The 12,310-nt window shown below is 37.5% G+C and overlaps 1 protein-coding gene across 2 annotated transcripts in view; it reads left to right on the forward strand.

Annotated features, from left to right (window-relative positions):
• The first annotated feature begins 3,757 nt into the window (after positions 1-3,757).
• Positions 3,758-12,310, forward strand: part of LOC122253522 (uncharacterized) — an 11,713-nt gene continuing 3,160 nt past the window's right edge. Inside the window, exons 1-10 of one of the 2 annotated variants that reach the window (XM_086532116.1) lie at positions 3,795-3,898; positions 5,388-5,439; positions 5,710-5,919; positions 6,275-6,397; positions 6,770-6,895; positions 7,688-7,813; positions 8,583-8,703; positions 9,015-9,184; positions 9,578-9,864; positions 10,266-10,467. In XM_086532116.1, coding sequence (XP_086388242.1) covers positions 5,389-5,439; positions 5,710-5,919; positions 6,275-6,397; positions 6,770-6,895; positions 7,688-7,813; positions 8,583-8,703; positions 9,015-9,184; positions 9,578-9,864; positions 10,266-10,467 — 1,416 coding nt within the window. In that variant the 5' untranslated portion in view covers positions 3,795-3,898; position 5,388. Of the gene's footprint in view, positions 3,899-5,387; positions 5,440-5,709; positions 5,920-6,274; positions 6,398-6,769; positions 6,896-7,687; positions 7,814-8,582; positions 8,704-9,014; positions 9,185-9,577; positions 9,865-10,265; positions 10,468-12,310 lie in introns of both variants that reach the window. The other variant, XM_043016692.2, reaches the window with a different exon arrangement.

A 12,310-nucleotide genomic window follows, 5' to 3' on the forward strand; every position in this document is an offset into this window, starting at 1 on the left:
GTGTGTGTGTGGGTGTGTGTGTGTGTGTAGGAGCGTGTGTGTATAGTGTTGTGTGTGTGTGTGTGTGTTTGTGTGTGGGTAAGTGGGTGGGTGGGTGTGAGTGTGAGTGAGTGTGTGTGTGTGAGTGTGTAGGTCATGGGGGGGGGGGGGGGTGGGGGGTGTGGGTGTGTGTGTTGTGTGTGTGTGTGTTTGTGTGTGTGTGTGGTCTGTGTGCTGTGTTGTGTGTGTGTGTGTTAGTTGTTGTGTGTGATTGTGTGGTGTTGTGTGTGAGTAAGGTGTGTGAGGGGGAGGGGGGGGGGGGGAGGGGGGGTGTGGGGGGGGGGGGGGGGGGGAGTGTATCTCTGTGTAGTGATGGAGTGTGTGTCCTGTGGTTTCGTGTGTGTGGGTGTGTGTGAGTGTGTGTGGGTGGGTGTGTGTGTGTGTGAGGGTGTGTGTGGGTGAGGGTGTGTGTGTGAGAGTTGTGTTTGTGTGTGAGTGTCGTGTGTGTTTGTGTGGGTGGGTGTGTGAGGTGGGGGGGGGCGGGTTTGTGTGTGTGTGTGAGGTGTGTAGTCGTGTGTGTCGTGTGTGTCGTGAGTGTGTGTGTGTGTGTTGTGTGTGTTTAAGAGTGAGTAGTGAGTGTGAGAGATTGTGTGATTGATTTATTTTTTTAATTTATTTATATATTAATTCGCTCATATTTATTATATTCTTATATATTTATATATGTAGATAGTATACTTTTATAGTTATATTTTATATACGTTTTATATATGCTATAACGTCATGTTTATTTATATAGATATAATTTATAGTTATTATATTGAATTTATGTTGATGAATGTATATATATAGGAGATAGTTACTATATATATATTTTACTATATATATATATATTTTGTATTTATAGGATATTTCTTTTAGGATATCATAGATGATTTATGTAGATATATATATTTTTATATTTTATATATGATTATTTTTTATATATATATATCGTATATATCGTATATATTTATAATATATATGTATATATATATATATACCCATATACAAAAAATCATGAATGTATATATAGATAGACAGATGAATGTGTATACATGCATATTCAGAATATCAAATAATACTATTACATCATACGCTCACACCACCGATCAAAATATAAGCATGTCCGAAAACACCGGCTTGTATATGACTATGTATTTTATTTGGTTTTAATCGATTGCCTGACTTTTGAAAACTATAGGAAATGTGTTGAATATGTTCAATAAGCTTTTCTGTGTACTTTTAATATCAATAACAACAAAAGTGTAGTCTTTTGCTAATTTTTTGACAAATACAAGTCACGTAAAGGAATTCAAACGAATATTATCCATTATCCAAAACAGGTACCTATAATGTTATTTGTTTTACGTATTTGCATACGTATTAGAGCCATTGAAATCTGAATTTGTTTATTTCGCGTGTCGTAAATAATTTTCACATACAATTTGCTGTGACATTTTTAAGATGCTCTTAAACAGTCAAACAAAACAAAACAAATATAAAATTAAAACAAAATATTTGGTATTAAGACCGGAATTTCGGGCGTACGTGTTAGCGACCATCACCCTCGTTTGGTATTACTGTGTGGGCGGAGCTTATCTCTGAAATGAGACGCAATATCGCGCCAAAGTATTCTAAGAATTTGCAGATAACGCTTTATGTTTGTGTGTATTGGGTGGAGGGGGGTGTAGGGAGGGGTTTGAAGGCGGTAAGTGGTAATAGAAAGTGTATCTGTGTTTGAGCGTGTACGTATGTATGTGTGTGTGTGTGTGTGTCTGTGTGCTTGAGTGTGAGTGTGTATATATGTATTTGAAATGTTTTTGTTCGATATATTTTCGGTATTTCAGAGTTAATCTACTTGGACAATTGATAAGGTCACGTGATAAAATCACAGGGTCAAATATTATTAGTGAACGTGTTTGGTCTTGTTGCAGGACACACACGTGTAGGGGAAAAAAGGGAAACGATAATGATTCTGAGAAGGACGAGGATTGTGGCAATTGTAGTAATAATGATGATATCAATAATGATAATTAATGATGCAAATTATAAAAAATAATAAGCATTATAGGAAGGAGAACAATATCAACAGTGATGATAGTAACAACAATGAAAATAAGCACAAAAAAAACGGAGAGCGCAAACCTTCACCAAAAGCAAAAAATTAAGTTTCAAAATGCATTCTTTAAAAAGAAAATTAAATCCCAGCTGACTCATTTGCTATGATGAATTGCACTAGTAATAAATGTCAAGTTTGATTGGCTCATCAATCCTTAAATGTATCTGATTCACCACGAAAATGTAATAAAATAATCTCTGGACTATGGCCAACTTACTCATAAGTTTTCAATACAACCGGTTGGTAATTTTTCGTATAAAAAAAAAAAAAAAAAAAAAAAAAAAAAAAAAAAAAAAATAACTAACCAATCTGTGATTAAAAAGAGGAATGAATCTTACATGACCTCTGTTGGGTGAAAATAATAATGTTAAAACAAATAACTAGATTGCAAGCTAATTTATGTAAAAAGAGCATTCTAATTTTGTGTATAATGTTTTATATCATAATCTAAAACAAAATGTGTGTGTGTGAAGGCACTATAAATGATGATGATAATGACAATTCATAATACTTGACTCTGCAAAACGTCGAACAGAAGACTTTTTGATTCTATACCAGGATGAGCGACATTTTTTCGGTGTTGTTATTTTTGTCATTATCGTTTGTGATCGTATTATCATTATCATTATTATCATTATCATTTTCATTATCATTATCATTATCATTATCATCATCATCATCATCATTATCCTCTCTATTCTCAGCATTGGCATCTTCGTCATCATCATTACTATCCTCGTCTATTATCATTAGTATTATATTCATCATTATTATTAATATCATTATCATTATCATTTTCATTATTATTATCATTCAGTCATCATCACCAATGTTATTATCATCAATGTTTTTATCATTAGTCATAATAGTAGCAATAATAGTGGTAGCACAAAACGTTACCTCTACTATTACTGCAACTACTATTATTACTACCTCTACCATTACTACTACTAACACTCCTACTACTACTACTGCCACTACTTCTATTACTACTGGTACTACTACTACCACCATTTCTGCTACTACTGGTACTAATATTACTACCACTATTTCTGCTACTACTGGTACTAATACTACTGCCACTATTTCTGCTACTACTGGTACTAATACTACTACCACTATTTCTGCTATTACTGGTACTAATACTACTACCACTATTTCTGCTACTACTGGTACTACTACAACTACCACTATTTCTGCTACTACTACTACTATCACTACTTCGACTACTACTGCTGCTGCTACTACTACTACTATTTCTGCTACTACTACTACTACCACTATTTCTGCTACTACTGCTACTACTACTACTGCTGCTGCTGCTACTTCTATTTCTACTACCGCTATTAGTAATAGTGGTGATACTTCTATTTCTACCACTAATACTACTATTTTATTTCAAACCATTCCTATACAATCCTATCTACTGAAGATCTTTGAGTTATCTACGGTTTCTTAAGGAATATGCGTATAAACTAATAAAGTCGTCTACCTAGCAAAACAACAGTCTTACCCTATTCATAATCTTAGCAAATTTTCAATTTCTTATATATGCCATTAGTATATCTATAAGCTTATGACTAGATTATGCTTGGTAAACAATTATATCCAGGGTCCCTTTGAAAACGGTATGCATAAACAAACGAAATTTCGATTTGACATTACACGGCACCTACAAAAGATACATTTTACGAGTTTTTGCTATTTATTATATTGTGATCAGATAAACTACGGCAGCTATAATCAAATACAATTCAGGTGAAGAGTGTATAGTGTCTTTGAAATGAAATAATGTCATATATAGTCTCTTATGAGTGTATTGGTAATCCTTAATTGAACATTTGGTGAAAATAAAGTAGTGAATATTATTTAGATGTTGATGGTCGTTTTACAACTCAACTTAACTAAAAATTATGTTGGTACCTTGTTTCCTGAATTTAAAGGTAATTTTTCCTTGATAAAGTGACTCTCACAGACAAGAATTATACTGGCACATGCATAATAATGTGATTTGAATGAATCCGATGCCCATGTCTCCATTTGCTATATCAGGTGTTTGAGGAGGGGGATGAGACATAAAAAGAATTGGTAAATTTGGATAAAGACGCAACCAACCCTCAAGGCACGACACAATATTTTTTCTGGTAGTTTTTGTTGTGCTTTGTACAGTTTTGCTACTCATTTCGCTACTCGGAAACCTTTCGCGGAAGAAAAGGATTTTATGGTGTTATGTCATAATTAAAGGTACGTCATGCCGAAAGGTTTGTTATTTTGCTACGGGTGGTCGCGTCTTTATCCAATAATACCAAAGAATTGTTGTTTTTTGCCTAATGGGTGGATTTTTTAACCCATTGCATACGGGTGTCATGACATACATGTTGGCACCGATTGGGCCTAATGCGTACATGAAGCAACATCGGGATCTGCTCACAGTTGAAGCGCACACATAGTCATGAAGTATTATGGCTGTAACAGTGCTAGCTCCAGAGTTACAGGGTTCCAAAGTCAATCTAAACTCACATTTTATGATGGATTTATGGAAAAATATTGAGGCTAGTCTGTGCTACCCGGAGGGCTGAGAAAATCCAGTGCCGCAAGTGTTGTAGACCGCCTGCCTTGACAACCAGTTAGGTCATTAGGCACCCTATCAGCAATTGGTTGATAAGGTACTCACCTCTATGGCATATGCTGACCACAACAATTGCGGTTGTCTCCACACCTAATGGTGTGAAGGCAGAAAGATCAACAAAAAAATAATTCATTTATCTGTCCATTCCATGGACTACTTACTGTGAAAGCCATAGTAAGCATTCACTGAAAAATTATCAGTACCATATATTTTGATAACATTATGTATGTGTTATTATTATCTTGTTTTTTGCTATACGTACCAATTATTGTTTTATGAGAGACAGCACCCCTGTGAGCATTGTGTCAGGAACCCAATTATGTAGGACCCCATAATTTGTTTTCAGGGTATAAAAAATGAAAGCTTTATTAACCCAATGACGACGATGCGTCACACTCGTGTGACACAGCCAAACTCCCAATGCCGGGGCGTCATGCCAGTGTGACGATTACAATGCAATATTGCAATTGCCCGACATAGGGGTCTTTACGTAGCGAGTGCCCCGTCGGGAAAGGGTTAAAGAAATGGTAATGATAATTATAAATGGAAAACTGTCATCTTGTTTTGTAAATTATATTTGTATCTCTTTCATGTCTTTTCTCCACCCTTGCACTATAGCATGGTATCAAACAGGCATCCTTTTCCAAGAAAGAAATTGGCATCATATGAGGTAAATTGTATAGTTACAGTTAGAAATCTGCATCTTGAATTAGGGCTCAGTGCAAACCTTGCATGCATTTCTAAGTTTTAAGAAATGTAGCACATTAGTAAAATTGTGCTAGATTAGTGTGGTGAAGCTTCCTCAAGTTAGATTGACTGATTCCATCTCTAACCTACTGTTTTTGTTGCACAAATAATAAGATCAGATACCAATAAATGTCATGGCTCAGATGAATTAGGGAGAACAGCTTTGAGACGATTATCTGAACCAAACCCACAGATGAGCAGCACAGAAAGCGGAGAAGATCATGCACTTGCCGACTCTGGACCCCAGGGTGACACCACAGCTCTGGGGTTTTCTCATCATCCCCTGCAACAGACCCTGGCCACATACCGGTATGAGAATGCCCTCATCAAAACTGAGTTGGCAGCAACCCTCGAGCGACATGCGAGGGAAATGGAAGAGTTGAAGTTAAAGTACCAGTCTCAGGTAGGTAGGGGTGTGTGTGTGTGTGTGTGTGTGTGTGTGTGTGTGTGTGTGTGTGTGTGTGTGTGTGTGTGTGTGTGTGTGTGTGTGTGTGTGTGTGTGTGTGTGTGTGTGTGTGTGTGTGTGTGTGTGTGTGTGTGTGTGTGTGTGTGTGTGTGTGTGTGTGTGTGTGTGTGTGTGTGTGTGTGTGTGTGTGTGTGTGTGTGTGTGTGTGTGTGTGTGTGTGTGTGTTTTTGTATTCCTTCTTTGTCATCTTCCTTTTCTTATTCAAGGTTATGATAAATGGCACAACATAATTAATTAAAGAACTGCCACCAAGCTATCATGAATCCCAGATAGATTTTCCTTTTCTCATCAGTTGAAGGAGGTTGACCAGCATAGATCAGAATCGGAAAGGCAGATACGGGATTTGCATGAGAGGTATACGGATCAAGAAAGGAAAATGCAGCAGGCTAATCTGAATTTACAGCAGAGAATAAAGGTTTGTGATGATTTTTATTACCTATGGGTATGTGTGTATGTCCATACTTATAAGCAATATATACAGTCTGTAGATAGTTGTAGATAATTTCTTTCCCATTTTTTAAGAATAATATAAGCTCCCTCCTCTCATAGATACAGTCCCTATAAATTACTTATTAGAATTTGTATCAATATCCTACAGAGTACATGTGATGAATATAAATTACTTATTGGGATTTTTATCAATATCCTACAGTGTGCATGTGATGAATACATTTTCACAAAATGGTACATTTACATGATCAAACCCTCTACACAAATAACTAAGCCATATTAGCCTTTTCAAGTATTATACTCTCTGACGTTCATTTGACCCTTTCATGAACCTCAGGCCGCTGAGGAGGACCTGGAGGAGGCAAATAGGATGAGGGAGAGAGGGAAGAGGGAACGAAACGAGGCCGAAGAGGAACACCAGAGTAAGGTCACGGCTCTTCAGAATGCACTACAAGCTATCAAGGTGCGATTGTGTGTTTCTGCTTTCTCAGGGAATTTCTCTTCTTCTTCTTTGAATCTTCTTTCTTTTCTTTCTTTTTCTATAATCTTCTTTTCTTTCTTCATCTTTTTCTGCTTCCCTTTCTATATTTTGCATATAGTCAAGGGCAAAAATTATGTCACACTTGTCCAAAGATGAAATATAATTTGTGAAACAGTATAAGCAGTTTACTCTTTCCTATTACTTTACAAGTAACATTTAATCTTCAGGCAATTGCCTTTCACTGTACATATTCTCATACTATAAATTATTCTTATTCCTTTCTATCTTTTGTATATTGTTTCTCTTTTGGTTTGTGATATTGCTTTTATCTCTTTATATCTCTGTTTTCTTTCATTTTTCCCTTTCTGTTAGTTGTATACTTGTTATTCCTTACCATACTTTTCCTTCTATTAGCCTTGTTATTCTTCCTTTTGATTCTAATCCTCCTCTTCTCACTTTTTTTCTTGTTGTTTGTCCTTGTCTCCTTTTTCATCTTCTTTTTCTCCTTTTCAGATAAATTTACTTTCCCTTATGTCTTTTTTGAAAGGCTTAACTTACTTTGGAAGACACTGGATATTACATTAAAAATAAATTTGATACCAAAATGTAACATAATCAGATGATAAATTTAAAAGACTAATAAACAAAGCTCATTACTTTTTTTTTCTTTCTTCTTCTTTTTTGTCTTTTTCTTCTTCTTTTTCTTCTTCCTGCTCCTCCTTCCTTCCTTCTAACTTTTTCTCTTTTTTATTGATTTTTTCCATCTCTCTATAGAATGAAAACAACCAGCTGAGAGAAACCGTGGACCGGCTGCAGGGGTCTTTAGACAAGGAGAAAACCACCTCTCGCGAACTAAGTACAACGCTCAATGCAGAGAAACATCAACAGCAGCTGATCAAGGTAAATAAGGCTAAATAATGTTTGCTGTTGAAAGAGAACCCTGCAATGATATGTATGATCTTTACTATGCAAGAGAATAGGAAGTGAATGTAAAAACCTCACAAATTTTGCAATAAGAGGAAATGTGCTTTTTTTCATGATCAGAAGTAAAAACATTCATGTTGGAGCTTATATTTGCTAATGCCGCACTTGCTGGCTAGATCTGGCGCTATGACGTGCTGGGCCTCTCAGAGCACTTTTCACCTGCCTGATTCAACAGGTTGATAATAAGAGGTTTTTGTATTTGCTTACATTATTTTCACAAGTGATGGAAAATGTGTCTATACAAATTGAACTCCCATGAGTATATACATACATAACAATGTAAAACGTATGTTTTGAGGGAGAGATCATGACATGAGTGGTTATCATCTGGCAGAAGCAAAATATTCCAATGACATACCATGTCATCTGGCACCGATGGCTTAACACTATGACGACGGTGCATCATACCCTTGTAACACAGCTAAATTCACGATGCTGGGGCGTCATGCCAGTGTGACGTTTCCAATGCAATATTGCAATGGCCCGCCGTAGGGGTTTTCGCGTAGTGCATGCCCCGTCGGGAAAGTGTTAATAGCTGTCCCTCACATTCATAAAAAAGATATAAAGGAACACTAATAAGATATAGTATATTAATTCTTGAGGCTGGTGTCTTTCTAGTGACCATGAAAAAGTTTTTCTAGGCTTTACATTTTTACATTTTGACTGCTCATCAAAATATCCACAGAGTCGTTTATCAGAGATTGAACAACAGTGTCATGTCAAGCTAACAGCAGCACAAGCAGAGGCAGCACAGGTACGGAAAATCAAGGAACAGGAAACTGCATCGGCTATGAAACGAATTGACGGTAAGGCTTTTGCCATACTCAGGGAGAATTTGCACATTTTTTGCAAATTTTTGTTTTGTTTTGAAAGGCTGCATAGAAAGTGTTTAACCATCAAGGCAGTGGCATGAATTCAGACTTTTTGTTTGAATAAAAAACACAATCCTGACAGTTTGTGAAGTAGATGCAAGTTTCCAATTGATTCCACATGCATTGCCTCAGCATATGATACCCCTTTTGATAGGAATTATAAGAGACCATATAGTGAAGCCATTCATGTATTGCTATTTCCCCAACTATCATCATATCTTTCCCACTTTTTACAAAATTGCCAGAGCTGACTAGTACCCTAGAGGAAGAGAGGGCGGCACTCCTCCGCCTCAGGGAGAGATCTGCGGCCAAGGAGGCAGAACTAGAGAGACGGATAGGGGACCAGAGGCAGTCTCAGCTATCAAATTCCCACCAGCTTGTTCAGCAGAATGCTCAGCTTTTAGAAAGAATAAAGGTGGGAAGTGTCTGTGGGCCTCTTTCTATCACCTTCTTTTCTTTTCCTTCTCTCTCTCTCTCTCTCTCTCTCTCTCTCTCTCTCTCTCTCTCTCTCTCTCTCTCTCTCTCTCTCTCTCTCTCTCTCTCTCTCTCTCTCTCTCTCTCTCTCTCTCTCTCTCTCTCTCTCTCTCTCTCTCTCTCTCTCTCTCTCTCTCTCTCTCTCTCTCTCTCTCTCTCTCTCTCTCTCTCTCTCTCTCTCTCTCTCTCTAAATCTCTAAATCTCTCTCTCTCTAGATTTCTAAATCTCTAAATATCCCAGCAATAAACAGATACTGAAAATGTCTGAGTTAGTTTCAGAAAATGGATACCCTTTTTTCTGCCACATCTTATGTATACTTCTCACTATGAACAGGGCCTTGAAGCTACCATAAGTAGCCTGGAGGGGAAAAACGACAGTCGTGTGCACGAGCTCGAGTCGTCCCTGCAGAACACAATTGACAAACTCCACAGGGAGGAGAGGGAAAAGGCTGTGCTTAATGCTCGCGTCGCCACCCTGGAGAGCCTCGAGTCTCTGCTGAAGCGAGAGAAGGAAGAGAACTCTAGCCTACGAGAGGAGCTACACCGCCAGGAGGCTGAGGGAAAGAGAATGGGGAGTCTAAATAAAGACATGCAGAAGGAGATACAGGAGTTGAAGGGCAAGTAAGTATTGGAAGAGAAAGAGGAAGGAAGGGAGATTTTACCTGTGGTAGGTTTTGACATGTGGTGGCTTGTTGACACATGTAAGAATTTCTTTATACAATAGCATGTGTAAATGTGTTCGATGTTAATTCACTAATGGATCTCTGTATACTTGTGATAAATTGGTTTACAGATGCATATACAGAAAGATAGGTTTATGGGTAAGTAGATGGATAGATAAAGACAGATATAGATGTATATGTGTGTGTGAAGTGTATATTATATATACTGGTATTATAGATGACACTAATATATACATTTCATATTGCATTAAAATAGATATACTTAATAAAGAAAATAATAATTTTAATGAACCCTGTAATTGAACAGTTGCTTACAAGACCTTGAATCCACCATAACAGAGTGGTGGAGGTCCAGAGTCAAGAAGAATCCCTCAGGACGAAAATGGAGAAGGATGCCCTAAAATGGGATCAACAACAGTCAGACCAGAGGATCAGCCACCAAGAGGAACTCGACCACCTTCGAGCAAGGATAACCACGCTCCAGACGCAGCTCAACGACAAGAACAAGAGCTATTTGGAGGAATGCAGTCACCTGAAGCAGGTAGGTTTCAGTCTGTCCTTTTTTGCCTGTGGGTGTCTGTCATGAATAAAGTTTATAGAAATACCTTTTTGAATGATTAGGGGCAATATGTAATAGGTTAGCTTCATTTGATCCTTTTCTTTGTCAAACATTTTGCTCTTTGTGATTATAACAATGCTGTACATAGATGCACCTTTATGAATTATAGAAAGCAGATTATCAAAGGTATATATCAATCCATTTCTTCTTTGACATAATAGTATTTTTCAGGTTTTCTTTGGCATAATAGTAATTTTGCTTTCTAGTATGAATGTAGCTTGTATGTAGATACTCCTTTATGAAAGGTTTGTTTCAGTTAATTCATTTTTCTCCTTTTGTAACTCATTTTACTTTGTTTTTAATGCAATGCAGAACATACTTTAGATGATATAACTAATTAGAAAAGGTTCAAAGATTTGTGTACATTAACTGTACCTCGGACGTGTAAGCCAGTACTACGCTCATTCAAAAAGGGCACAGTAATGCGGCACAGTATATGTGCCAGCCATTTTAAGATTTGCGTACATTGACCCAATCCTGACGGGCCCGGTGATAAGTGGAAACCCCCTACGCCGGGCCTATGCAATATTGCATCGGGAACGTCACACTCATGTGTCGCCCCATCATCAGGCATTTAGCCGTGTCACACAGGTGTGACACACCGTCATCATAGGGTTAAGATAGGGGATTGCTGACTAAGGCCCTTTTTGATTTCTTCATATTTATTAATGACTTTATTAGTGATAATATTAAATTTTATCTTTGTCAAGTTAAACTTATATTTGAGAGAGTGAGAGGAGTGATCTCTTATTGAAGGGACCCACAAGGGCTAGATATAGGAGTTGTATTTAGACATAATGTAAATCAATAATATCTTTATATCCAGTGTTTTAGCAAAAGAATAGAGACTACTTCTCACATTGTGTGGAAACACTAATCAAAATGATCATAACTAAAGCTCCAGAGATTAACCCATTCACGCCGGCACGGTTCCGGGGCTCTCGGACGCATAGGCCTAAATCAATTATACGATTGACACCGCATGCCGGCACCCGGCGCAATGCACTTTGCACAATCGCTGTCTGTGGCCGGCGGCGGGCGGTATTGGGTTAATGAATAGACATGCAGATAAAAGTTCAGTCACTCTTTGTAAAACTAGAGCCATTTTTGTTTTGACCATTTTTTGTATTCTCTTGAGAGCCTTTTGAGTCACATATGATAGGCTCTAACAATGTTGCAGTTAGCTCATTCTTAATACTCAATGTGATAGAAGTATTGCTGTTTTATAGGACAAAAAGCAACTTCATTTTTAACTATACACAATAAAGATAACATGAAGAGGTAGGAAAGAGGAAGAAACCTGTGCTTATGACTGTGAGTGCCACAGTACAAGGCAGCCTTACTGGCACAGAGGCACATTGTAGACAGTGTGCATAGTTTGAGTCACCTTCCTCTCCTTGTTCTGCCTGCACATCCTTCATTGCCGGTATTTTAGAGCAAGATGTCAGCATCTTGCTGTGTGCCATTGCTCTCTAAAGATAGTGCTTGCTAGAGACTGGATGGGTACCATTCAAGGCTCTCTCTCTCATGCCGTCTAGGTTTTGGATTTTAGGTTAAACACATTTTACTTAATATTATGGCAATTATAGTAATTATGATTGCAATTGTCATCATAATTCACTCATTACTTATAGTACAATAAAGAAACAGTGATCCACTCTCCCCCAATGTCATGTACATCACAATGCCTGACGTCAGGCCAAAACTCCTGCGTCACGCATGTCATGAGACCTGTCCGCAATTGGTTAATGATGATAATGATAAT

This window comes from Penaeus japonicus, unplaced genomic scaffold, assembly GCF_977035675.1.
Source record: "Penaeus japonicus unplaced genomic scaffold, GWHDUDI00000001_assembly GWHDUDI00000037, whole genome shotgun sequence".
NCBI classification, from domain to species: Eukaryota; Metazoa; Arthropoda; class Malacostraca; order Decapoda; family Penaeidae; genus Penaeus; species Penaeus japonicus.